This window comes from Microtus pennsylvanicus, chromosome 11 (genome assembly GCF_037038515.1).
Source record: "Microtus pennsylvanicus isolate mMicPen1 chromosome 11, mMicPen1.hap1, whole genome shotgun sequence".
Lineage (NCBI taxonomy): Eukaryota > Metazoa > Chordata > Mammalia > Rodentia > Cricetidae > Microtus > Microtus pennsylvanicus.
This window is the reverse complement of record NC_134589.1, coordinates 46083964-46110160: the sequence shown is the minus strand read 5'-3', so window position 1 is coordinate 46110160 and position 26197 is coordinate 46083964. Positions and strand designations below refer to the sequence as shown.

Here is a 26197-nt window from a genome sequence, read left to right as displayed (position 1 = left end):
CATCCCGTAATAGCATTACAAGCTGCTGAGGATGACAGTGATGGATCGCGTGCACAGTGAAGGGAGACGGCAGGAGGAAACCTGTGTCGTACACGACGACACAACGGAGCAGCAGCCAGAGAAATAAATGATTCAGAGACCCCACAGAACGCAGGTTAGACCAAGGCAAGAGGATCATGACATAAACACCGAGACAGACGCTGCAACCAAAGTCAAATACCAGAACCAGTCCTGGGCAGGACAGCAGCGGCTCTCTGCCTATGACTCAGGCTGAAACCTAAGAGGAGCTGCCTGGGGCTCGGCAGCCTGAATCACACTCTGCTCAAAAAACCAACACGGACCCGAGGCCAGTTCACACCACATCGCAAAGCCTCGGTGTCTAGGAACTCTTCACTTTTCTGTCTCACACCAGAGGCCACCACACACAGCCTTTACACCAGCAGGGATTCAGAGCCGCCACCAAGTAGTAATTGGTGCTCTGGGGTCCCAATGAGAACACGGCCCCCAGACAGCACCTGAGAGGAGATTTAAAAACTTAGTCCCCTGTTGCTTTTTGGGCTTCTGTGAGGTACCTTGTCACCCTGGCCCAGGTTCTCAGATTTAGCCTCATACAAAGTTTTCCAGTTTGTGTTGCTCCCTCCAGTGCCTCCGCTCCTGAGGTCAGAGATGGAAACACCATCTAAGGCTTGTCCTTCGGAGTCGAACCTAAAAAAATAATAAGCAATGATGACAGAACTTTGCATCCTTTTCAAAAGTGCTGTTTGGATATATTAGCCATGAGCGCTCCTGTCCCCACCAGCTGCCACTAAAGAAATGCAATGGCCTTTCTTTTGATCTTGTTTGCTTTGATGACCCCACCCCCACACACACAATGTCAAAGTACCACAGACCCTTTCCCCACCTGCATATTAAAAGCTATGAACAAAGTCAGCAACAGAAAGCAAACTGGCACAGCCCCCCGGGCTTTGAAACTTCACCTCAATCACTGAAATGAATCAGATAAAGAGGGATGTTTTTGTTTCACCAGTCATCCAAAAATATTTTCATGGTAGAAAATCTTTTAAGCCTAATCAGTTACAGAACTCAATGTACTTCATCAGAAAGCATTATCTGCCCTGTTAGAGATCTGCTTTCTCAGTGAGAATTTGCTTATGCAAACATCAAGGTTAAATTCATTTATATAAAATTACTAAAATCGATTGCACCTCTTGACCACCTTCTAGCTAATCTGATGGAAAAGAAGCCAGGGAAAAGGTAGCAAGAATATGAAAGTGGCAGAGAGCAGTGGGCCGGAGATTAAAAAACATATGAACTGGGTGTAGCGGCACATGGCTTTCATTCCAGCACCCGGGAGGCAGAGGCAGGCAGATCTCTCTGAGCTCCAGGCCAGTGAGGGCTACACAGAGAAACCCTGTCTTAAACAAACACAAATATACAAACACGCAAGTGGTAGGGAACTGTATGCTAACCACATACAGAACTGACTCCCTGAAAAGGGATCACCCAGAGTGGCTGCTGCCGTAGGCCACAGCTGTCAGACGAGCAGCTACATCTGTCACAGAGGACAGAGTGCAGACTCTATTTCACCACTACTAGCTGCTTAAGTTTAGTTACAGACAGTTGCCACCAAAGACAGTTCATCAGGAGTCAACAGAGCAAGGAGATGGGCAGCCCCCACCCCAAGACATGGTTTCTCTATTTAACAGTCTGGGCTGTCCTGGAAACTTGTTTATAGACCACACTGGCTTCGAACTGCCTGCCACTGTGCTGGCATTAAAGGTGTGCGCCACCATGGCCTGTCTGGCAGCCTTTAAAAATTCCACTCCATCAGTACCAAGATCTAAATGTGGCTAATCCCTGCCTGGGTGGAGTGCAAGCACTGAACTTCTCACAGATCAATGACAGGATGAACAGAAGTTCAGGGACAGTGAAACACGAACACCCTTCATGTGGGCATGCAATTAACCTGGAGTTGGGCTCAGACCCTGGAGGAAAACTAACTAGCAAAACCAAACCGACACAACTGTTTCTAGTCAGACTGTTATGGGATCCTGTCGTATAATGCAGCGCCAGCTATCAGCAGTCAAATAGATGGATGTAGATGAGGATGGCTTAAGCGATAGACACTCCAGGAGATGGTCTATCAAATCATTCAATTATTATTGCTACTAGTATATATCAGACTCAAAACAAAAATGAGGATGAAATATAAACTGTTTCTCGAGCCCCCTAAACTTTAAGCCACAGCTGGAATCCCCCACCAACACTCCCCATAACTACAGCTATACAAATGACTTAAGCTTGGGCTGGGTAAAGTATTTTCTCTGCTTACATCAATTCTTCCACACGACATTCTCAGGATGAAGTGCTCTTCTAAGGCAGAGTTTTAATGCCTTAAAAAGCTAGATATGGTGTGGGGATTTTAACAAGCTCTCCTGTCTTGAGTGCTTTGGGAGTAACGATAGAACGCCAACAAAAAGCCCATTGTTCCCACCATGCTTTGTCGGAGCCCAGTGAATACACACCAGAAGATGTGACCAGCTCAGAGACTCCAGAGTGAGAGAGCACATTCTACCCCCACATCAGCCGCCCACAGCTCAAGCCTAGGAGCAAAAGATGTTCTCAATACATTCCTTCAGCATGTAGCTGCTAAAGCCTTGTTGTACCCTGCTCAGGGGGGATCAAGGTCAGCACGCAGCACTTACATTCAAATTGCTTTTTCTGACTCTCTAGGTTCATCAGGGGATTATGGGTTTGTCAATTGAAGGGCTTTCAGGCCACCACCTCAGAAGGCATAATGGCTCCAAGAAATACAGGAACCACTCAACTCAATAGCAAAGGCTCGGCAGAAGCTCACAAGCTGATGGAAACCAGCTCTTCTAGAAGCCTGAGCACAAGTAACCGCTTAGCTGAGGTCCACAAAACCTACCATCCACGAAGCTTATAGGCCTCTGGGATGTCAGGATTCATAATGACAGTGCTAGATGACAGGACAGAGAGGCTTCGTCCGCCAAAGTCAGAAACCCGGGCTCCTTTGATAGCCATCACAGGCTGTCTAGAACCATCAAACTTGTCAGCCTGCAAAGCAAATGCACAGAGCATCACTGGCAGGAAGAAGGTACAGGATATTTCTATGGAGAGCAGTCAGTAGCAGAATGAGTACTGTCAATGTATTATATAAGACAGACCTTACACTCAAGAATCTGTCCAGACTTCCAGGAACCAATCTATCACAACCTCTCCTGAGGAAGAGGAAGGGACTTTCCACTATGGGAAGCTGAAGTAACTGATCATCTCACACAAGTAAAGGATTTCAAGGAAGTGCTAGACAGCACAACTCTTTCCCTCCCAGCTCACGAGGACAAGCATCCACGGACTCTGTCAGTGCAAGGACTCACGTCTTCTCCCCACAGAGTTGTAGTCACCACTTTCCCTGACATGTCCATCAAATAGATATTTCTCTTAGCCACTTCTCTGTTGTTAGACTTCACTGTGATTTTAGTTGAATCTTCGTAGCTCTTGCAGATCCCGATTATGTCTGAAAAAGAACAATTTGTAAGAGCACAGATCAAGGCCCCCTTAAAACATAACCAAGGGAGGCATGGCAAGCGTGTTAGTTGTGCACCATCCCAAACACTGAACACATAATCATTACTCTTTGCCTTCAACCCTGGACGGACCTACAAGTGAGTCTTTAGCCTTGCTCTCTAGGTCACCGATCCCTGTGAAATCAAACTGAACTGTGGGTAAGTTACGGTCATCTTCACAAAGAAGGACAGAAGTCTCATTATTGAAGGTCATCTCATAGTCATTTTTAACAGCAGAGAATTGCTTGTTAGCGATCTTCAGAGTGCCTTTTGAGAAATAATACACCTGCAAAAGAGGCCAAGTCAAGGAATGCAATCAGTTCAGCAGAGCCTTTCCCACTATACAACCTGCCGACTGTGCTCATGGCACTTACTGGTCAGCTCCTCAGCTCTGATGATGCGCTCTTACCTTGTTCACTTCAATAAGGGGAAAGAACTTGTCCACCTGTTCATTGAAAGCAGTTGCTCTGATTTCACCCTGCAGAAGCAAGCGAGGGCACATTAGAACTGTGCTGCCGGACACTCACACAGAGCAGCAAGAGCCGGCCATTTCGGCACTAAAGTAACATCTGTGGAGCAGCACTACATGTGCAAGGAGACCCCAGAGGGCTGCAGACATTCCAGAACCTGCATTTACAGTCACCCTTTCAAGCTATCAATTCTGATAAAACAAGAGAAGTTCAACTAACTGAGGTATATGACGAACAACCCAAGTTAAAAATGGAAAGAGGCTGGTAAGGTAGCCTGGTTGACAAAGGCACTCGTTGTGCAAACCTGGCCACCCCAGTTCAATCCCTGGAACTCATGTAAAGGTGGAAGACCACCAAGTTGTTCTCTAGTAAAGTGATTTTCAAAGTGTTACCAGAAACTTTTTTGTTTGTTTTCGAGACAGGGTTTCTCTGTGTCGCTTTGTTGCCTGTCCTGGAACTAGCTCTTGTAGACCAGGCTGGCCTCGAACTCAGAGATCCGCCTGCCTCTTCTTCCCAAATACTGGGATTAAAGGTGTGCACCACCACCACCCGGCTATCTAAAAAGTTCCGGATCCTGAATGACAGGCTCAAAGCCCACAGGAAAGCGTGCTGATCCCCGATGACTCAGCAGCCCTCCTCACGCCTGCAACCTGAATGATGGGTTACTTCACAGTCAGGAGCGTGAGATTTGATTGCACTGTTACTTTTCTGTCAGGCAATATGTTACAGATGGGTAAAAAAAATGGCTGAAATCTTACCCACACAAGCTGCAGGAAATTAGTTCCCACTACCAAGTTTGTTAAGATATTTGCAAGTACACCACAAGAGAAAGAGGAGGGGTCAAGCTTCAAACTTCTGACCTTACCAGTATCATTTTGTTTGTTTTATATGTACTGGTGTTTGGCTGGCATGTATATGTGCATCACGTGCATGCTTGATGCCTGAAGGGAGGCCAGCCACACAGCTGGACCCCTGAAACTGCAGTTACAGATGGTTATGAAGACACCATGTAGGTACTGGGAATTGAACCCAGGTCCTCTGGAAGAGCATCTCTCCAGCCCCTGCATTTTCCTTTAAGTAAAGCATAATGAGTATATATGGTCAGAAACCATCCCCACAAAGGAGTTAAAGCTGAATAGCCGTTGTCTGCCTTCTGCTGGAGGCAAATGCCCCGTTCTGTAGCAGGCATCACATCCCAGGACTTCAGCTGAGCCTCCAGCAATGTAATCAGAGCGCTGCAGTCTCTCCAGCGTGAGACCGTTAACAGTATAATTTACAAGTACTTCATCTGATGTTTAGCCCATACTGAGATAGCACCAAAAATCTACAAAAGCCCAGTGGTGGCAGTGTATGCCTTTAATCCCAGCATTTGGGAAGCAGAGGCAGGCAGATCTCAGAGTTCGAGGCCAACCTGGGCTACAGGGTTAGTTCCAGGACAGCCAGGGCCACACACAGAAAAACAAAACAGAACAAAACAAACAACAACAAAAACTACCATAGACAGAAAGCTCCAGTGACAACCATATTTCTTTCTTGCTAATGATATTTGCCACTTCGTGGGCCTCAGAGCTGAGCCCCAGTCTTCCCACATGGCCTACTCACAGTTTCATCCACTAGTTCTATAGAGAAAAGCTTCCCTTCCCCTCGGGAATTGCTCCAGGTACGGATCTGACTTTTGTTGGTGACACGAGCACAAATAGTCCACCTAAAACCAAACAGATGACGTTAGTGTGTGTAGCAAAAATCATCTTCTTGTGGCCTTTTCTTCTTTTATGCAGAGTTTATCTGTCAATGCTAGCTGTATTTAATCCAGCTAATTAAAATCCCAAGATGACATACAGGTTTGACAGTTTACAGAATAAGCAAACAGTAAAATATACTAGGTAGTTTAACACTGACTCATTCTCCTGTCAAATAAGTAAATTTATAAACCCTCTCCCTTCCTCAAAAAACATCACCAAGGCAACAATATCCCCTTAATGAAGGGTTCCAAATAAAAAAAAATGTAGTTATACCAGCAATTATATTTTGCCACAATTTTCAGTTAGAGGAACTGACACCATCACTATCAAATGTCTGCCTCATTTCTAATGCATGCCAAATATAAATACAAATCTACAAAGCATGGCATTCACAGACCACCAAAAGAAAGCACCCAAAGTGGTATGACCCTGGAAAGAGGCCATTCTTTAAAAAAGGAGTCCCTGAGCCTGGAGCTTTAGCCTGGTGCCCATCCTGAAAACAGACCCTGAGAATACTGATCTCCTCAGTTAGAATTCTACAGGGGAAATTGTCTCCCTACTTTACCAGGGATAAACAAGGACATATCTTAAAAGAATTCTGGAGAAAAAAAGGCCCACTAATGTTCAATGCTTTAATTAACTTTTATTTTTTTTTAAATGTATTTATTTATTATATATACAGTGTTCTGTCTGTCTGTATGCTTGCTGGCCAGAAGAAGGCACCAGATCTCATTACAGATGGCTGTGAGCCACCATGTGGTTACTGGGGACTGAACTCAGGACCTCTGGAAGAGCAGTCAGTACTCTTAACCTCTGAGCCATCTTTCCAGCCCTTTAATTAACTTTTAATGGAAAAAAGTAACAGCAAAGGAATTCATGTTTGGGGCATATTAATATGGTTAATACAAATAGGACAGATTACCTTAGCCAAATTAAATCATAGTAACACATTTTGGACTAAAATCCATCTATTTATAAGAGATGAAATGTGAATTAGCACAAATTATATATAAATAAATATGTATAATTCCATTCCTAAGACTACCAAATGATTCCTTAATCCATAAATAATTTGAACCTCAAAATTTTCAAAAATGACAAAACCTCCATAGGCTATGGCAGAAAGGTATTTTTGCTGTTTTTTTTTTTTTTATAAAAGTGTTAAAGGTTGCCATGTGAATTCTTTAGCTTAGAAAAAATAAGAAAGACATTCTTTGTGGTGGTGATGCAGAAGTTCACACGTAAGTAACACAGGAGTGCATGGTAAATTCCTAGACCAATTTGGTAACGGGTCCCACCCTTGTCCTATGTGACAACTCACTTGGATTGGTAAGGGGTGAGGCTGGCGATGGGTACCACTTTGGACTGTGTCCCTCCTGAAGGCTGCAGCAGGCCAGTTCCAGCAGGTTTTCCAAATGGCTTTGAGGCACCATAAGCCTTAGCCACAGTGGAACCTGTATAAACACACCGCAAAAGGGCAATCATTTCACTTTTATTTTTGAAATGTGTGTGAGTGCATGCTCCCAAGTGCACATGCACGTTATGTGGAGGTCAGATAATAATTAAAAAAAAAATTTATTTTGGAAGACAGGGTTGCTTTCCTGACAGGATTTCTCTGTGTAGCTTTGGAGCCTGTCCTGTCACTGTCCCCCCTCCCCCCGCAGTGCTGGGACTAAAGACGTGCACCACCACTACCCAGCAAAATTCAACTTTTTTGAGACAGGTTCCCTTTGCTGTCTTTTCTCTGCATGTGCCAGGTTAGCAGCCCACAAGCTTTCAGGGATTGTCCCGTGTCCACCTCTGATCTTCCAAGGGTGCTGTCATTAGAGAGGCTCCAGGATTTGAATTCAGATCTTCATGGTTGCGAAGCAAATGTTTCTACTCACTAAGTCATCTCCCCTGCCAGACAACCATTATTTTATTTAAGTTTAAAATTAATTCTCATTATGGCCATGCCACAGGAGAAGCTAAGGAGCCAGTAAAGAACATCTATCAGCAGCGTGTCATCTCAACACTGTCAAAGGGCAGGGAAGTCTAGGATGAAATCTACAGGGCTGTGTTCAGTTGGGAACAGAGACTAAGAAGGCAGATTTGCTCAAAATGCAAGGGCAGTGTAGTACTATGACCTCCTCGCCTCCCTTTTCCAAGCTACATAGCTGTTCCTGTGCAGCAAGAACACAACCAGTGTCTACTGACAAATGAATCCTTCCTATGTACACTATTATCTAGAAACTGCTAAGAAACCAAATTCTAATGTCAGTAATCTCCCACCTTCTATACCAAAATGCTTTTCAAAAAGACTGATTCTTCCCTATCACCCATGTATATGTGTCTGAGTGTATGCCATGTGGGTGGGTGCCTGCTGAGGCATCAGATTTCCTGGAGGTGGAGCTGGAGTCACAGGCAGTTGTGAGCTGCCTGACATGGGTGCTGGGAATCAAACTCAGGTCTTTTAGAAAAGCTATATATGTTCTTAATTGTTGAGTCATCTCATCTCTTCCATATACACACCCCTCAAGCTCCCTGAGGCAGGGTTTCACTAGGCAGTCTTGGTTGGCCCAAGTGCTGGACTAAAGATTACCACCATGCCTGGCCCTTTAAAAAGATTTTTTTTTTATAGTCAGGCATGATGGCAACACCTTTAGCCTCAGCACCTGTGAGGCAGAGACAAATGGTTATTTAAGTTTGAGGCCAGTCTGGTCTAACAGAAAGAGTTCCAAGATAGCCAGGGATACACAGAGAAATCCTGTCTCAAAACCAACCAAACAAAAAATGATTAAAAAAAAAAAAAGTATTATTATTATGTATGCATGTGTGTTTGATGGACTTATGGGGATGTGGCTATGGAGGGCAGAGGACAACTCTGTGGAGTTCACTCTTTCCTTCCACTGTGGGTCCTGGAGGTTCAATAAGGGCTACCAGGCACTTTCACCAGCCGAGCTCTCTGCTCTGGGAGTCAGAGTGACAATGTTCCTGAAGATGACACAAGGAAACACACACTGCAGAAAGAACATGTACCTGTGTATATACACAGGATAACCCTTCCACACACAATTTCAGGCCTAGTGATGTAGCTCAGCAGGAGAGCACTTGTCTAGCACCAGCAAGGTACTTGGTTCAACAGGTGTTGGGGGACCATTCCCCACAAATTTATTAAAGATACAAAAGCATCCATTAATTTATTTAATATTTTTATACCAGGGAGCCACCTAACACACACATCTAGTCCATTTTCTATTCTCACAGTTTAGGGAACATTAATTGATCATCAAAAATAAATTTCAATATAAGGCAAAGAAATGCAAATGAATAGGCAAGTCCATGGAGGGAGGGAGAGAAGTGGTGCACTGTCTGAGTTTCAGCCAATAGGGGCCTTTTAATCACTTATCATTTCAGAGAATTTATTCCACCACCTCCTCCAGCCATTTGCAGTGTCAGAGCTGAGTATAAGCATAACTTATGGAGATGGGGAGGTGAGAGATTTACACTATTACTGGGACAGGCTAAAAACAATGAAGACCGATGAGGAAATCTGTATGTTCTGAAAGTCTCATGGAATCTTAGCGACATCTTAATTCAGCTTTTCCTAGGAACTTGAATTTAAAAAAGAAAAGGGGCGGCGGGGGCGGAGGACCAGAGAGATGGCTCAGCAGATCCAACTACCTGTCACTAACCCTGGAAACCTAGGTTCAATCTCCAGGACATGCAACTGACTCCAGCAATGTGTCTTCCGGTCTCTACCTGCATACTGTGGCGTGCACAGGAAAAATAAATAAATAAATCTTGAATATAATTAAAATATAAAGAGTTGAAAAGGAGAAGGCAGTATGATGTGGTAATAAAACCCAGTAAAAAGGGCAGGAGGAGGGGGAGGGAAATAGGAGGCTGGGAGGAGGCGGAAACTTTTTTTTTTCTCAATAAAAAATTAAAACAAAAAAAAATTTAAAAAAAAAAGAGGAAAAAAGGAAAGAAAATGGCAAAAACATTAAAACAATGTACAGGATAAAAGCTAGTGCCAAGTTAAAAAAAAAACAGTAAAAACAAAACTCTAAAAGTAAATTTAGCCATCTTCTACAGGTCACAAGGGTGGCATTCCAGACAACAAGATTCCTAAAACAAGGGTCAGGAAGTACACGAAATGACCCCATCAAGACCTGCTACAGAGAAAGCTAGACGAGAGAAAAAATAGAAGCTACAGCCAAAAGGAACAATTCTGTCTCATGGGAAAGGATAAATTCCTATGAAAGCCTCAAACAGGAAATTTGGAGACAAGCGGGAAGTAACAAGTGGCTAGGAAGTTGTAAAAAGGTGGAAATTTAATTGGAATTATTCGTTGCAATCTACCATGAATGGAAGTTTTTGTTTGCTTGTTTGGTTTTTATTTTCCAGAGAGAATCTTACCAACCCAGGCTAGCCTTGAACTTGCTAGTAGCAGAGAATGACCCTGAACTCTTGAATCTCCTGCTAATACCTCTAACTGCTGGCCTAGGCTACTGTGCCTGAACCATGAAGAGAATTTTGAAAACTGTTCAGTCCCAGAGTAAACTTTATATCATTTATTTATTTACATATTTGTTTGCTTATTGTTTTAAGACATGGTTTCTTTGTGTAGCCTTGGCTGGCCTCAAACTCACAGAGATCTGCCTGCCTCTCCCTCCTTGGTGCTGGAATTAAAGGTGTGTGCCACTGCCGCCTGCCTCCAAGTAAATTTTAATACATTATTTTGATATTCTTGAGTAACACCTTACCCATTCCCAAGCTTCCATTCTGTGGCTGGGGCTTGCTGGCTGGTGGTGTGGTTGCTGAGGCTGGGGAAGGAACAACTTGCTGCTGCCCATGGCCTGGAAATTAAAAGAAAGGCTGCTTCAGTGCAAACCCAGTCAAGAGATTTCAATCTGAGTAGTAAACACCCTAGGAAACCCACTCCTTTAGCTCTGGGAGGGTCAGAATACACACCCAGGCGCCCAGCTGCACACCATGCATTTGCAAAGGGCTCACTTTTCTTGTCTTTGCACAGTAAAGGTTGTTTCCATTTACCTTTCAACTGTTCGGAATTGACAGCTTTCAGTTTTAATGAGGTTCTCCCTAAAGCCTTGCCCATTTCTCCTGCAGTAAAGTCACTGGGCTGAATCTGTGATACCACCACTATTTCCATAGCAACAAATCCATGTCGTCAACAGGACAGTGTTCACGGTAGGCTCCATCAGAAGAGAAAGCTGGGTGGTAAGGAAACCTAAAAGCAGTTCAATTGTCCTTCAAGTGCTTCAGCTTCAAAGGAAAAGGAGACTCAGAAAGGATTCTACCCTTTCCCCCAGACAAAGCAACCTTATTTTGCAACTGACAGCTGGTGGGAAATACGAGCTGAAAGACTTTCAGGTACCATGACGTGCTAGTGAACTGTCACAGCAGGGAGAGATGAGAGGAGTTCAGAAGCAGTCGTGTCAAGGCAACAGAGAGATAAAAAGGAGGGGAAATGAACATGTCTCTCAAGCAGAAAATAAGAAGCACCACACCGTGAGAGTATGTGTTTGCCCCTCACCCTTTATACAAATGTTTATGAAGCTGAAGAACGGTAAAATTGTAAACTGCATACCCCAATGTTTTAAAATAATAAATTAATGGACTTGGATTTCATCTCTGTGATTGGCTCTGAAGGCCAAAGTCAGCCTCCAGCTAAAAAATATATCCCAGAGTGTTCTAAAATATCAAAAATGGCGAGCACGGGTGGGAAATCTCCTGCCACTATGTGTATGCATGCCTTCTCCAACTGTCAAGCTCAAACTCTTGCAGGCATGCCACACACCCATTTAGTTCATGTTTGCCAAAATTAGTCTTAAGTGGCACAAGGAAATGAGATGGGATTGTGCCATTAGAGACAAACACATTTAGCATAAAGTTTAAAAGACTAAATAGAACTGATTGTGCTTTGGTTCTTCCTACGGAGAGAAAAACTGAGATGCACAGGCAAACGGCACAGGCTACTGACAAGGAAGCTCGCGCTGACAGTTTGGCCTTCCATTATCCTTGAATCCAGAGTCCTAAGACCTGAGCGTGGGAAAACTGACAATGCAGCTAGTGACAAACAGCTAACAGGTTTTAATTTTTAATTTTTTAATTTGTTTTTTTGCAGACAGGGGGTCTCTGCGTAGTCCTGGAACTAACAATTTAGACCAGCAGATCTACCTCTGCCTCCTGAGAGGTTTAGAGGTTTCCGCCACCGCCACCACAGAGCCCAGTTTTAAAGTTTTAAGCAAAGCCTTTTTTAAAATCAGCAAGGAAAAGATAAGTTGCTCAGAAAACACCACTGAAGGAAAGTGGTTAAAAAAGTGTATGTTAACCCCAGCAGCACAGACATTATTAAGGGCCTCATTGAATAAATGGGACCTCCTGAGACTGAGAAGCTTCTGTAAAGCAAAGGACACTGTCGCTAAGACACAAAGGCAACCCACTGACTGGGAGAAGATCTTCACCAACCCCGCAACTGACAAAGGTCTGATCTCCAAAATATATAAAGAACTCAAGAAACTAGACCGTAAAAATCTAATCAACCCAATTATAAAATGGGGCACTGAGCTGAACAGAGAATTCTCAACAGAAGTTCAAATGGCCAAAAGACACTTAAGGTCATGCTCAACTTCTTTAGCGATCAGGGAAATGCAAATCAAGACAACTTTAAGATACCATCTTACACCTGTCAGAATGGCTAAAATAAAAACCACCAATGATAGCCTTTGCTGGAGAGGTTGTGGAGAAAGGGGTACACTCATCCATTGCTGGTGGGAATGCAAACTTGTGCAACCACTTTGGAAAGCAGTGTGGCGGTTTCTCAGGAAATTCGGGATCAACCTACCCCTGGACTCAGCAATACCACTCTTGGGAATATACCCAAGAGATGCCTTAACATACAACAAAAGTATATGCTCTACTATGTTCATAGCAGCATTGTTTGTAATAGCCAGAACCTGGAAACAACCTACATGTCCTTCAATGGAAGAATGGATGAAGAAAGTATGGAATGCATACATATTAGAGTACTACTCAGCAGTAAAAAACAAGGACTTCTTGAATTTTGCATGCAAATGGACAGAAATAGAAAACACTATCCTGAGTGAGGTAAGCCAGACCCAAAAAGGGGAACATGGGATGTACTCACTCATATTTGGTTTCTAGCCATAAACAAAGGACATTGAGCCTATAATTAGTGATCCTAGAGAAGCTAAATAAGAAGAACCCAAAGAAAAACATATAGGCATCCTCCTGAATATTAACCTTCATCAGGCAATGAAAGGAGACAGAGACAGAGACCCACTTTGGAGCACCGGACAGAAATCTCAAGGTCCAAATCAGGAGCAGAAGGAGAGAGAGTACAAGCGTGGAACTCAGGACTGCGAGGGGTGCACCCACACACTGAGACAATGGGGATGTTCTATCGGGAACTCACCAAGGCCAGCTGGCCTGGGTCTGAAAAAACCTGGGATAAAACCGGACTCTCTGAACATAGCGGACAATGAGGACTACTGAGAACTCAAGAACAATGGCAATAGGTTTTTGATCCTACTACATGTACTGGCTTTGGGGGAGCCTAGGCAGTTTGGATGCTCACCTTACTAGACCTGGATGGAGGTGGGGGCTCCTTGGACTTCCCACAGGGCAGGGAACCCTGATAGCTCTATGGGCTGACAAGGGAGGGGAACTTGATTGGGGGAGGGGGAGGGAAATGGGAGGCGGTGGCGGGGAAGAGACGGAAATCTTTAATAAATAAATAAACGGAAAAAAAAGTGTATGTTTATTTGCATCATAAGACGCACTTTTAAAAGTGACCTCCTATCCTCCACTTAAATTCTCTCCTTTAAAAATATTTATCTGTGTATGTGTGGGGCTCACGGATATGTTCATACCTGTGTGTCCTCAGAGGACATCTTGAGGGAGTCAGTCCTAGGGATGGAACAAAGGCCATCAGGCTTGGGGACCAATGCCTTCACCTCCTGAGTCATTTTTACAGTCTCTAAATCATCTAAAGTAGGGAGCCCCAGTTCTCAGAGCCATGCTTGCTGCTGCGTACCTGACTGAACTGGACACGGTGACTGGACACACATTCGATTTCTATAAAAAGATAACCGAGGACCGAGACTGACTCGGCTGGCAGACTGAGCGTAAAGACCCTCGTTTGATCCCTAGAAAGGGCTGTTGGAGAGGTGAAGTCGGACTGGAGAGGCAGACACAGGGAGATTCCCCAGAGCTCATCAGTCAGCTAGCCCAACTGATGAACCAGGTTCAGTGAGAAAGCCTGTCTCAGAAATAGGATGGAGAGTGACCAAGACGACACCTGACACGGACCGCTGGCGTCCCCACACATGTACATACAAAGATAACCGCCACTCAGGACTGTGCCATGCTCAAAGTCCGAGACAGAAGGTAAAACAGAGTAACCAGAGACTGGCAGAAGCGGGAAACAGCAGCTTCACTTAGGGAAGATTAAACAACACAACGGACTTAAGGTCACTGTGCTGTGCATGTAAAAATGGTAAACACGCAGTGATACCCGCCTGTAGCCACAGCTACTCAGGAGGCTGGAGCTCAAGGCCAGCACAGGTAACATAGATAGTCCTTCACCTCAAAGTTAAGCAGTAAGTGTATATTTTACTACAATTTAAAAAACATACAACAATGTACCTATTCTAACATGTATATTTTTCATTTTTATATGAATTAGTTACAAATTTAGCTGAACAAAATACAACAATAGTATCAGAATCACTGAAGTTTACTACCTAACTAACAAGTCTCCAGCTGATAACTGATAGAGCACCTGCCTAGCGTGCACTAGGTCCTGGTGGTACATGGCCCACAATCCCAGCACACAGCAGTAGAAGTAGGTGGGACAGAAATTTAAGGCACTCCTTCTCAGCTACACAGTGAGTTTAGGTCAGTCCGGGATACACAAGACAACAATAACAACTACTATTACTGTTTTTCAGAGGGTTTCCTCTGAACAAGGACCAAGGGCTAAGTGCATTTTCCCAGTAACTGCTATCACTATGATGGAGACAGTACTGCACCCTTTAACATGGTGGAGGAGAGGGAAGCTAGTATTGCTCAGCTCTCTCTGGTTAAGTTCATGTACCACACCACCATGTGCTTAATTTGTAAACAACCAATCCTGACAATAATAACTCTAGTTATGTAGAACATTAGAACGTAAGATGTGGTAATTAGGAAAAGCTACTAATCCACTTAATAGAACAGTAACCTTTATCTCTTACAATTCTGGTACAAGAGACAGCCCTGAACCAAATGATGGCAAGGATTCCAGAGCATTCTAAATAGCAACAATTGCCCTTCAATTAGCACACTGTAACGCAGCAGCTGCCAGTCCATAGCTGAGGAAAAATCTTTCTAGAAGCCAAAATGATTCTGCAAAGCAATAATGTAGGCTCCGTTTATAATAACCTGTCTTGTGCCACCTGCAAATCAAGCCATTTCAGTAGGCTAGATCAAGATAGTAATTCTTCAGCTCTCTAGCTCTGGCTGGCTACACACTGGCTCTACGCCAGGAGGGAGCAGGAACTGAGAGCAGACTCCAGCTCCTCGGGTAACTTGCACTCATACCGATAATTTTTACTATCTATCATGGCAAGTGAGCTGTGGGCAGAGAAAAATTCACAAACAAACCCATCAACTTCCCAAGCCAAGCGCTTCCTTGACAATAACTAAATAAATAAATAAAAAAGAATAAACAGCTTGCCAATGGTGTCGCACACCTTTAATCTCGGTAGAGGCAGGCAGATCTCTGTGACTTCAAGGCCAGCCTGGTCTATATAGACAGCCAGCTACGTGGTGAGATTCTGTCTCAACCCCCAAACCAAAGAAAATAAACAAACAAAAAAAAAAAGAATAAACAGAGGATCAATACAATATTTCTAAGCTCCTGATGACAGAAAAGGGACACGATCAGGCTGAATATAATTCCAATACGAATAGTAAACTAAGTATTGTATGATACATTTAAGTTTGAGCAAGCTATTATCACCAGCAGTAAAGACATAAAGGATTTGCATACAAACACACACTGACAAAAATGCAGTCGTAAGTATTACTTAAAAAAACCACCATTCCTACAGTATATGCAGCGTGGACTGTGTTTGCAGTTCTATTTTGCACACTTTGAATCATCTGTCTTTGCTTGGTAAGGCAGTAGTAGTAAAAGTTATATTTTGCATTTCAATGCATTCTGGAATTCCTACTGGTCGGGGCTGGGTTTGTTCGCTAACTAATGATCTCCTGACCTGTAAGAGGTCCTGGATTAGGTTCCAGAGGACACAAGTCTGACTTTAGTTCTCAGTCTACTCAGAAGCTGTTGCGCCCTGAACTGTAATTGTCTCTCCAACCATGGCATTTCCACGGTGGCTCAAGAAACAATGACACCCAATAGTAAATGATCCTGGACAGCAGACTCTTCTCAGCCTCTGCACTGCAAGTGACGTGGAAGACAGGGAATGGCCAGGTAAATTGGAGAGAGACAAAGGGATTTTCCCTATAGCTCTGTGGTTCTGACCCCAAAACAAAAATCACCTTTTTGTCTTTCACTTATTACAAAGATTTGTCCCTGAAATACAGTGTCTGAGGAAACCATCCAGTTGAATAAATCAAAACGGTAGATAACCAATAGGTTTCTCCCCACCCCTAGACTGTTTTTTGAGATAGTCTTATATAGCCCAGGCTATCCTAGAACTCATTAAGATAAGGATGACTTTAAACGAATTCCCTGGTTTCTACCCCAGAGTGCTGGGATTACAGGAACAAGCCACCAAGTCCATCCCTTCGTTCTCATGTTTCTCTGGTTTTAGTTGTTGTTTTGAGACCAGTTTCAAGCTTACAGCAATCCTGTCTAAGCTTCCAGTGTGCTGAGGTATAGGTGTGAGCCACCACAACAGGTCTCTAAAGTCCTAAATTATTAATAGTAATAGTAGTAATGAAGTTTAAAAAAAAAGGATACATTTTATTTGTTCATTCTGGGTAGATGTGTGCACCTGCATGTGGGTATATACGCATTAATGTAGGTCCTCACAGAGGCCAGAGGCTTCAGGTTTCCTGGAGCTGGAGTTATATAGACTATTGTGAACTACCCAGTATGGGTGCTGGGAACTGAATTCCTAATTGCTAAACCTTTCTCCAGCCCAGTAATAAAAGTTTTATTCAGATGATAGGTGCAATGGCTTGTGTTTATAATCTCAGGAGGCTGAGACAAGAGGTTCAAGTTTGAGGTCAGTATGGGCTACATAGTAAGTGTCAGGCCAGCCAGAGCTACACAGTAAGACATGGTCTCAAAAACAAACATGGGGCTGGAGAGACGGCTCAGTGGTTAAGGCACTGGCTGCTCTTCCAGAGGTCCTAAGTTCAATTCTCAGCAACCACATGGTGGTCACAACCACCTATAATGAGATCTGGTACCCATTTCTGTCATGCAGGCATATAAGCGGAGAACACTGTATACATAATAAATAAATACATAAATCTTAAAGCATACGTGAGGTCAGAGAGATGCCCCATTGGTTAAGAACACTGGTTGCTTTTCCAGAGGACCCGGATTTGATTCCAAACATCCAAATGGCATCTTGGAACTCCAGTTCCAGGGGGAATCCAATTCCCTCTTCTGGTCTCCACAGGCACCAAGCATGCAAGCAGGCAAAACATTCATGTGCACTGGCTTAGGGTTTTCACATACTGTGAAGAGACACCATGGCCACAGCAACTCTTATAAAGAAGACATTTAACTGGGGTGCTCGCTTACAGTTTCAGAGGTTCAGTCTATTATCATCACGATGGGGAGCATAGTGGTGTACAGGCAGACATGGTGCTGGAGCTGAGGGTGCTATACCTTGCAAACATTAGGAAGTTGACTGCGACACTCGCCTGCCTCTGCCTCCCCAGTTATGGGATCAAAGGTGTGCCCCACCACCACACAACTCTAAACTTTTAGTTCCTTTCAAAAATTGGAAACTTAGCCGGGTGGGATCTTTCTCTAAGATCACCACTCCCTTTATCTCATTTCTTAATCCATCTATCTCCTTGAACACAGAGTTAGATCTATTCTACTTCCTGGTGCTCTTGTTCTCCTCAAAATTTACTTTTTGTAATTTACCCTGCTCAGCTTGCTCCTTTTCATTATAAATCTTCATTACCGTTATCACTAATATCCACATGACAGAATCTATACTGGGCTATTTTGAGATTTCTTCTGCCAACACAATTAATCCAAAACTCTTTGCTTTGAGTCTCAGGCAGACTCTTTGAACAAGGGCAACGGTAGCCACTTTCTTCACCAAAATATCACAAGATACTAAAATTCTCTGAAACCTGAGTGAGCTCCCGACAGTTCAAATAACCCTTAGCACCTCTGTATTCCATGCTCCTACTAATATGGCCCATTAAGCAGTGCTTAAAGCATTCTACTGCTCTCATAACCCAAAGTACCTAAGTCCAAATTCCTCCAAACAAACACATGGTCCAACCTATCACAGCAGTACCCCAGACCCTTGTACCAACTTCTGTCTTAGGTAGGATTTCTATTGCTGTGAAGAGACACCATGACCATGGCAACTCTTATAAAGAAGACATTTAATTGGGGTGCTTGGCCACAGTTTCAGAAGTCCAGCCCATTATCATCCGTTGGGGAGCATGGTGGCACACACATATGTGATGCTGGAGCTGAGAGCACTATGTCTTGGAGGCAACAGGAAGTCAACTGAGACACTCAGCAGTATCCTGAAACCTCAAAGCCCACCCCCACAGTGACACACTTCCTCCAACAAGGCCACACCCACTCCAAAAAAGCCTCATCCTCTAATAGTGTCACTTCCTATGAGATTATCGGGGCCATATTCAATCTACCGCATGCATTTAAAACAATAAATAAAACAAACAGAAGAACTATCACAAAGCAAAACATCATAAGCAAGTCACAAAGAATCTACAGCTCAGATTCAGAAAGTTGCACTTACATATTTAGGGGTATGTGTAAAGTGTGTGTAGGAAAACAGGCTATGAATATGAGAGGGAATGATAGGAGAGACATGGGAGGGATGGGGGAATGGGAATAGAAAAATCACACACATACGTCTACAATTCATATCTGAACCAAAGAACAACACTCCCTACTTTTAAAAGAACACTTGGAAATTGAGAAGAAAAAGACAAACACAGAAGAAAAAGGGCCAACTACAAAAAACATCTACCTCAGAGGGCAAAAACAAAAGCAAAGGAGTTCTTGAACATTTAAAAGGATTGGCCTCACTTAGAACAGACTAAAGCCTGCACCCACTGCTTCACCTCACAAATCCTTTTCTTTCTTCCTGTTTTGTATTTTTCCATGCGGGGCACAAGAGGAACATCTGAATTTGGTTAACTGATGTGCATAGCTCCTGAAGGACAAAGAAACCCTAAATGTGTTCTCTACAAAGGGCAGCAGTGGGCAGGTATAATCCTCACTACATAAGCCTGAAGTTCTCATTTCAAAGTCATGTATCTCTACTCAAAAATCAAAACAAACATTAATGCTTGTTAAAGAAATGGGGCTGGCTGGGTGGTGGTGGTGCACACCTTTAATTCCAGCACTCAGGAAGGCAGAGGCAGGCGGATCTTTGTGAGTTCGTGGCCAGCCTGGTCTACAAGAGCTAGTTCCAGGACAGGCGCCAAAGCTATAGAGAAACCCTGTCTTGAAAAACAAAAGCAAACAACAAACAAAACAAACAAACAAGAAAAGGAAAGAAATAGGGCTGGAGAGATGGTTCAGTGGTTAGGAGCATAGCACCCATGTGGAGGCTCGCTGTTACTCCAATTCCAGGGAAGCCAACACCCTCTTCTGACCTCTGAAAGCACTGAGTGCACAGGGCATGCTTATATACAGGCAAGCAAAACACTCACACACAGAAAAAATGTAAAAGACACAGATATATGATCATCTTAAGTTTCTTTTCTTTTCTCTTTTTCTTCAAGACAGGGTTTCTCTGTGTGTAGCCCTGGCTGTCCTGGAACTGAGATCCAACTGCCTCTGCTTCCCAGAATGCTAGGATTAAAGGTGTGTGCCCCTACTGCCCAACTTAATATTTATCTTTTTGTACTTTTAGTTTTTCGTTAAAATTTCAATGTTTAAAAACTGTACAGTTGGGCTGGAGAGATAGTTCAGAGGTTAAAAGCACTGGCTGTTCTTCCAGAGGTCCTGTGTTCAATTCCCAGCAGTCACACGGTGGCTCACAACTATCTATAATGAGATCTGGTGCCCTGTTCTATCATGTAGGCATACATACAGTAAGAACACTGTATTCATAATAAATAAATAAATCTTAAAAAACTATATAGTTTTTCAACTATATAGTTTTTTAACATACTAATATGAAACATAATGAATATATATGAAATATGTATATTTCATATACATATGAAAATATATGAAAGATAATATCTAACATATATGTAAAATTCTGCAATATTCATTCACATAATTTATATAGTTAAACATAATTTTTACAATAACAAAAAACTTTGAAATAAAGACTTCTGGATATATAAGAAATCTGTTCAGGAAATCCCCAATAATAATTTTCATTTTTGCTTGTGTGTCCCTCCAAATCTGTACTACTTGAGACAGGGTTTCTCTCTGAACATGGGGTTTCTGTTCCTTGGCTAGGCTGCAACAAAAGCAGAGGTATTCCAGCAATCCTCCTGCCTCACCTTTCTTGGAGCCAATGTTATAAGTGTGTGTAGGCACCAGGCCTGTTACATGGCCATTGGAATTAGAACTCTGGTCTTCATGAGCTTTTAACTGCTAAGTCATCTTTCTGGCCCCCTAATTTGCATTTCTTGAAGCAACAGACTGTCAGAAAATGGGTATCAGTGGCATACTCAGCCACAAATGGAACACCTCTAAATACAGACAGACACACACACACACACAAAGCGGTCAGGGAGGACCCCTGCTCTTATTATCTCCTAGCAGCTATGGTCGCCTACATAAAACCATGAGGCCCTATGTTTAAAATGCACTTGCACATAAACAAATATAAAAGAAAACTTGAAGCAAGACATACTGCATACTGCTTAAAAAATTCAAATGTGCTAACCATATAAATACATTAAAAATAAGACTATGGGCAAAAGCATCCCAGATAATGCTGACTTAGGGAACTAGTGAGGTAGTCTGGTTCTGTGACAATCGAGGCAGATAAAGAAAGGCACTTCATGGACAAGTCATCAAAAGTACAGTTATTCTAACTGGCCATACACTTCAGAATAGGGCTTCAAAACATAGGAGCGAGGCTAACAGAACTTCAAGAGAAACATAAACCTACAATTACAGTCGGAGGGGCTAGAATTCCTCTATCAATTGACATAGCAAGCAAACAAAAAGTCAGGAAGAATCTCGAGTACTTGAACTACACTAATTGGCCCTCCCATTTGTGAAATACTATACAACTACATACACTCTCTTCAAGTGAAGACAGTTTACCAAAAGGTATCCTAATCCAAGGCACAAAAATACAACTCTAACAGAATTTAATAGAATTTGAAACACACATCTGTTGTTTATCAAAAGGGAAAAGTTATCAGTAGCAGAAAAGATCTTTAGAAAATCTCACACTTGAATTAGCATTGTTGTATGAGCCAAACACAGCGGCATAGCGGTGGCTGAGGCAGCAGGATGAAGCCTGGGGAAGCCACTGGGTCAAGACATCACTAGTGGATTCAACTTAACATTTAAGGAGGAAATAGCAGGGACCCTACATGAACCTAAAAAATACAAAATGAATATTCTCCAGATCACCCTGTATGGTCAGGATTACTCAGATACCAAAATCAAACTGAAACAAGAAACCATAGATTAAAATGACTCACAGGGGGCTGGAGTGGGCTCAGTGGCTAAGAACATGGACTACTCTTGCTCCCAGCTAAACTCTGCCCATAACTTACCAGAGAACCAGCTTGCCCTCCAGGCACAGACACAAACAAACATGAACAAAAATAATAAAAATAAATCTTAAAAAAAGATGCAAAAAATACTAAACAAAATCAAATCAGACTCAGCAAAGCAAATCCAAGTCTATGAAAGGAATAACCCACCACAAATCCAGACTATCCCAGACATTCCAGGTTGCTTTGGCATCTGAAAATCAATCACTGTAATCCACTAATTAGCTGACTGAAACAGAAAAGGCGTTTGATAAAACTCGCCATTCATTCTTAACAAATCCTGTCTTTAAAAAAAATTAACAAATAATAAAATAAAGCAACAACAAATAGGATAGAATAAGTTGGTCTCTACCCCTTCTCCTGATTCACCATTTTATTAAGACTACTAAATCACAAAGCGATGTTCTGGTCTACAAAGCTGTATCCAACTGAGGGCTACAACCTACAAGGAAGATTTTACCTTCATTATAGGGCACTGGGTTCCCAATTTTTACTCCAACTGCTTCAGCTGACTTCACAACTTCCACGTCCATCAAAATAACTACTCTCCTACAAAGACAAACAGACACAAGTTAGAAAAAAGAACTCTGGAGCTTTGAGAAGAACTAAACTTTAATGATTGTCTGGCTAAACTGTGTCCTTTATAATCCTTTTCTCACTCATGAATAACTTAAGAAGTGTTAATTCCTATGTAAATACTTCATTCACTAGTTACCCACAACAATGTTTTTTTGGAATGACTATATGGTATTTATTTCTTATCTAGTTCCTTAATTAAAACAGTACACCTTTCTATGTGCCATTATCTTCACGGAGACACTGATATAAGAATTCAGATTATTAAATACAAAATCCTACAGCACAAAAAGATGACCTGTTTTCAGAACCATTACTTTTTCCCAGAGAATACTTGCTGTGCAAGCACGAAGGCCTGAGTTTGATCCCTAACACCCATATAAACAGATAAGTCGGGCCGCAGTGGTGCACACCTTTAATCCCAGCACTCGGGAGGCAGAAGCAGGCGGATGATCTCTGAGTTCGAGGCCAGCCTGGTCTACAAGTGCTAGGTCCAGGACAGGTTTCAAAGCTACACAGAGAAACCCTGTCTTGGAAAAAACAAAACAAAACAAAAAGCCAGTCAGATGTGGTAGCACATGCTTGTAATTCCAGTGCTGAACAGTCAGCCTAGCATAACCAGCAAGTTCTAGGCTAGTGTACCTATCTCAAAAAAAAAAAAAGTAGATGATACCTAAGGAACAATACCTCTGCTTCCACAGGTACACGCACAAGTACTTACACACATGCATCAACACACACACGCACACACACACATTTCTTTTTAAAGTGCTCATGTGGCTTTATGGTCTGGCTCTGCTATGCTACCACCTCCAGCTAATCTCGTCTCAGCAATTCAAGTGTGCTGCCCTCTAGCCCAGCTGTTTTCTTTCAGTTCCTGGCAGAAGCCATGCTTCCTCCTGCCACAAAGCCTACACATGGTCCTCCAACTGCATTTTTTTCCCATTCTGCTTCATCTAATATGCACTTTTTAGTTCTTATCTCAAACTTGGAACTGAACCAGGGACTTATTCATGCTAAGAGAATGCTCTACCACAGAGCTACGCCCCTCCAACCTCTATCTCAAATATCATTTCAAAAGACATTTTCTTGGTCTTTCATTTAGATCAGTTTCTTTGTCTGACTACAACCACGATTTCATTCCTTCAGAACATTATTTTTAGTTTTAAATTGATTAGTTATTTCTACTAGACTGTACTTTCACTAAGTGCAGGTAGCCAGTTACAGTGCTTGATTAAGCAACAGCCCAAAGATGTCACTTAATACCTACACAAGATGTCACGATGTCGTCTGCAGACTAAAAGAACCACACCCACAGAAGGTCAGCTCTCAGTAGGTAAAGTGCTTGGGCAATTCTGAGTGTGAGCACTGGAGTTCAGATGCCCAGAAACCCAAATAAATGCCGGGTGGATGTGGTAATCCTCCTGTAATTCCATCTTTCAGAGGGGGAATCCCCAGCACAAGCTGGTTAGCAAGACAAGCCATACTGCAGAGCTCTGGGCTTGTCTAAGACCCTGCCTCCATGAAACTCAGGAGTGGAAAGGTGGTTAAGGATAATGTCTCCCAAGCCTTGGATTTGCATGTTCATGTACAAATGTTAACGTGCACGCACACACACATGCACATCACATGTACACACACATGAAACCTGAGAAAAGAAAAAAAGAGCTGCAACAGAAAAATGGAATTTGAAGGCAATTAACCACGGGGGGGTGGGGTGGGGGTGGGGGTGACAGAAAAGAGGATAGTGGACTGAAGGAAAGCCAGCTAGTGGCAATAAAAAGGGGCGGGGCAGGCAAATGTGAGCAAGGATGAAGCAATAACCACACTTCATTGTTTGGATGGTCTGGCTGCTGAAGGTGGACTTTACATATGATTCAATATGTGCTACCTTTATCAAGTTATCCTTCCAGGGTTACGGCACTTTAACAAAACAAGCCTGAAAAAATGATCTGCTATGAACTGGATATAGACGATCTGTTAAAGCTACCCGCTCAGTCAAATGTGGCGGTGCATGCTTACAATTCTAGCACTTGAGATCAGGAGTTCAAGGATTACCTCAGATGCACAGTGAGTTAGAAGCCAGCCTGCGCTACATGATATCATGCTCCAGAAACCAAAAATAAAAGACAAAACAAAACAAAAAAGAAACATTAAAAAACAAACAAACAAAACAACTATCTAGGGCTGGAGAGATGTCTCATCAGTTAAAGTGTATACTGCTCTTGCTGAGAACCAGAGTTTGGTTCTGAGTACCAGCATCTAGCAGTTCATCATTGCCTTTAGCCCCAGTTCCAGGGCACGATGTCTCTGGTTTCCGAAGACACTTCCCCAACATATCACATGTATGCATAACCACAAAGACACACACACACACACACACACACACACACACACACACACACACACACACACACACACACACACAATTAGTTTTAAATTTTATCTTGGGCTGGGGGAAATGGTTAGTAAATGAAAGCACTGGCTGCTCTTCCAGAGGACCTGCCTGAGTCCGAACTCCTACATGGTGGCTCACAACAACCACCTGTAACTCCAGATCCAGAATATCTGACGCCTTCTTTCGCCCTCTGTAGACACCAGACACACACGTGGTACATACACATGCAGGTAAAACATTCATAAACACAAAATTAAATTTTAAGAAATCTAAAATTCTAACAAAATACTAAAAATGTATTCCATCTTATAACACATATATACATTAAATGAAATAAAACAAGATGAATACAACTGCATAGTCTAATAATACACCAAACCCATTTTACAGAGAACATAGGTAACCTTTACAGGGATACCATAGCAAAATACAGGCTATGGGAAACTGTAAGGATAAAAGACAAAGGAGGAACATATGGGTGTTAGAAGCTCTCCAGAGCATCAACCTACTGCTATGTTAATTTACTTTGGCTCCTGATTCAAATATGAATGTATATGCAAATGTATACAGACACATACACATATAAGCATTTATAAATTCATATATATGAGTAGTTGGAACATGAACACTGCTGGATATTTACTTTAGGTGCAAATGGTACCTGCCTTTCATTTTTGTGTGCATGGATGTGTGTAGTATGAATGAGTGCATGCTTGTGTGTGCATACATATGCATGTGGGTGCACATGTTGCATGTGTATGTGCACAAGCCTGAGATCAAGACACCAGTAAGTTGAGTGCCTTTTTGTCCCCCTCGGGACAGGATTTCTCCACAGGTTTGGATCTTGTCATAAACTTGCTTTGTAGGACAGACTGGCCTCAAACTCACAGAGATATGCCTGCCTCTGCCTCTGCCTCCTGAGTGCTGGGATTAAAGGCGAGCGCCACCACTGCCTGGTGTTGGGTGTCTTCTATTTCTCTCCACACTTCATCCATTTACTTATTAGAGACAAGTCTCTCTAAGTAGTCGGGCTGTCCTGGAATTCATTCTGTAGACCAGGCCGGCTTTGAACTCAGAAAACTTCCTGCCTCTGCCTCCCAAGGCCGGGTTTAAAGGCGTGTTCCATTATGCCCAGCTTTTTATATTTATTTACTTATTATGAGTGTGTTTGCATGCACACACTTGTGCTTCAGGAGTTGGTTGTACAATGTGGGTTCCGGGGGATCAAACTCAGGTCTCAGGCCTGGTAATAAGTGCCTTTACCTGCTCAACCATCTCACCACACCCTCCACCTTAATTTTTATCTTTTAGTTTTCTAAGACAGAGTGTCACTATGTAGCTATGGTTGTTCTTGATTTGATGCGTAGACCAGGCTGGTCCTGAATTTAGAGATCTGCCTGCCTCTGCCTCTGGAGTACTAGAACTAAAGGTGTGGGCCACCCTGCCCAGCCTTCTCCC

At 42.8% G+C, this 26197-nt stretch overlaps 1 protein-coding gene across 1 annotated transcript in view; it reads right to left on the bottom strand.

Moving 5' to 3' along the window:
• The window catches only part of Rpa1 (replication protein A1), a 55290-nt gene that overhangs the window by 10796 nt on the left and 18297 nt on the right, over positions 1–26197 (bottom strand). Inside the window, exons 5-13 of the mRNA XM_075991678.1 lie at positions 22226–22314; positions 10548–10640; positions 7121–7253; positions 5660–5762; positions 3997–4065; positions 3681–3873; positions 3399–3538; positions 2930–3078; positions 573–705 (exon numbers count right to left, since the gene is read on the bottom strand). Of these exons, the coding sequence (XP_075847793.1) occupies positions 573–705; positions 2930–3078; positions 3399–3538; positions 3681–3873; positions 3997–4065; positions 5660–5762; positions 7121–7253; positions 10548–10640; positions 22226–22314 (1102 nt within the window). The remainder of the gene's footprint in view (positions 1–572; positions 706–2929; positions 3079–3398; positions 3539–3680; positions 3874–3996; positions 4066–5659; positions 5763–7120; positions 7254–10547; positions 10641–22225; positions 22315–26197) is intronic.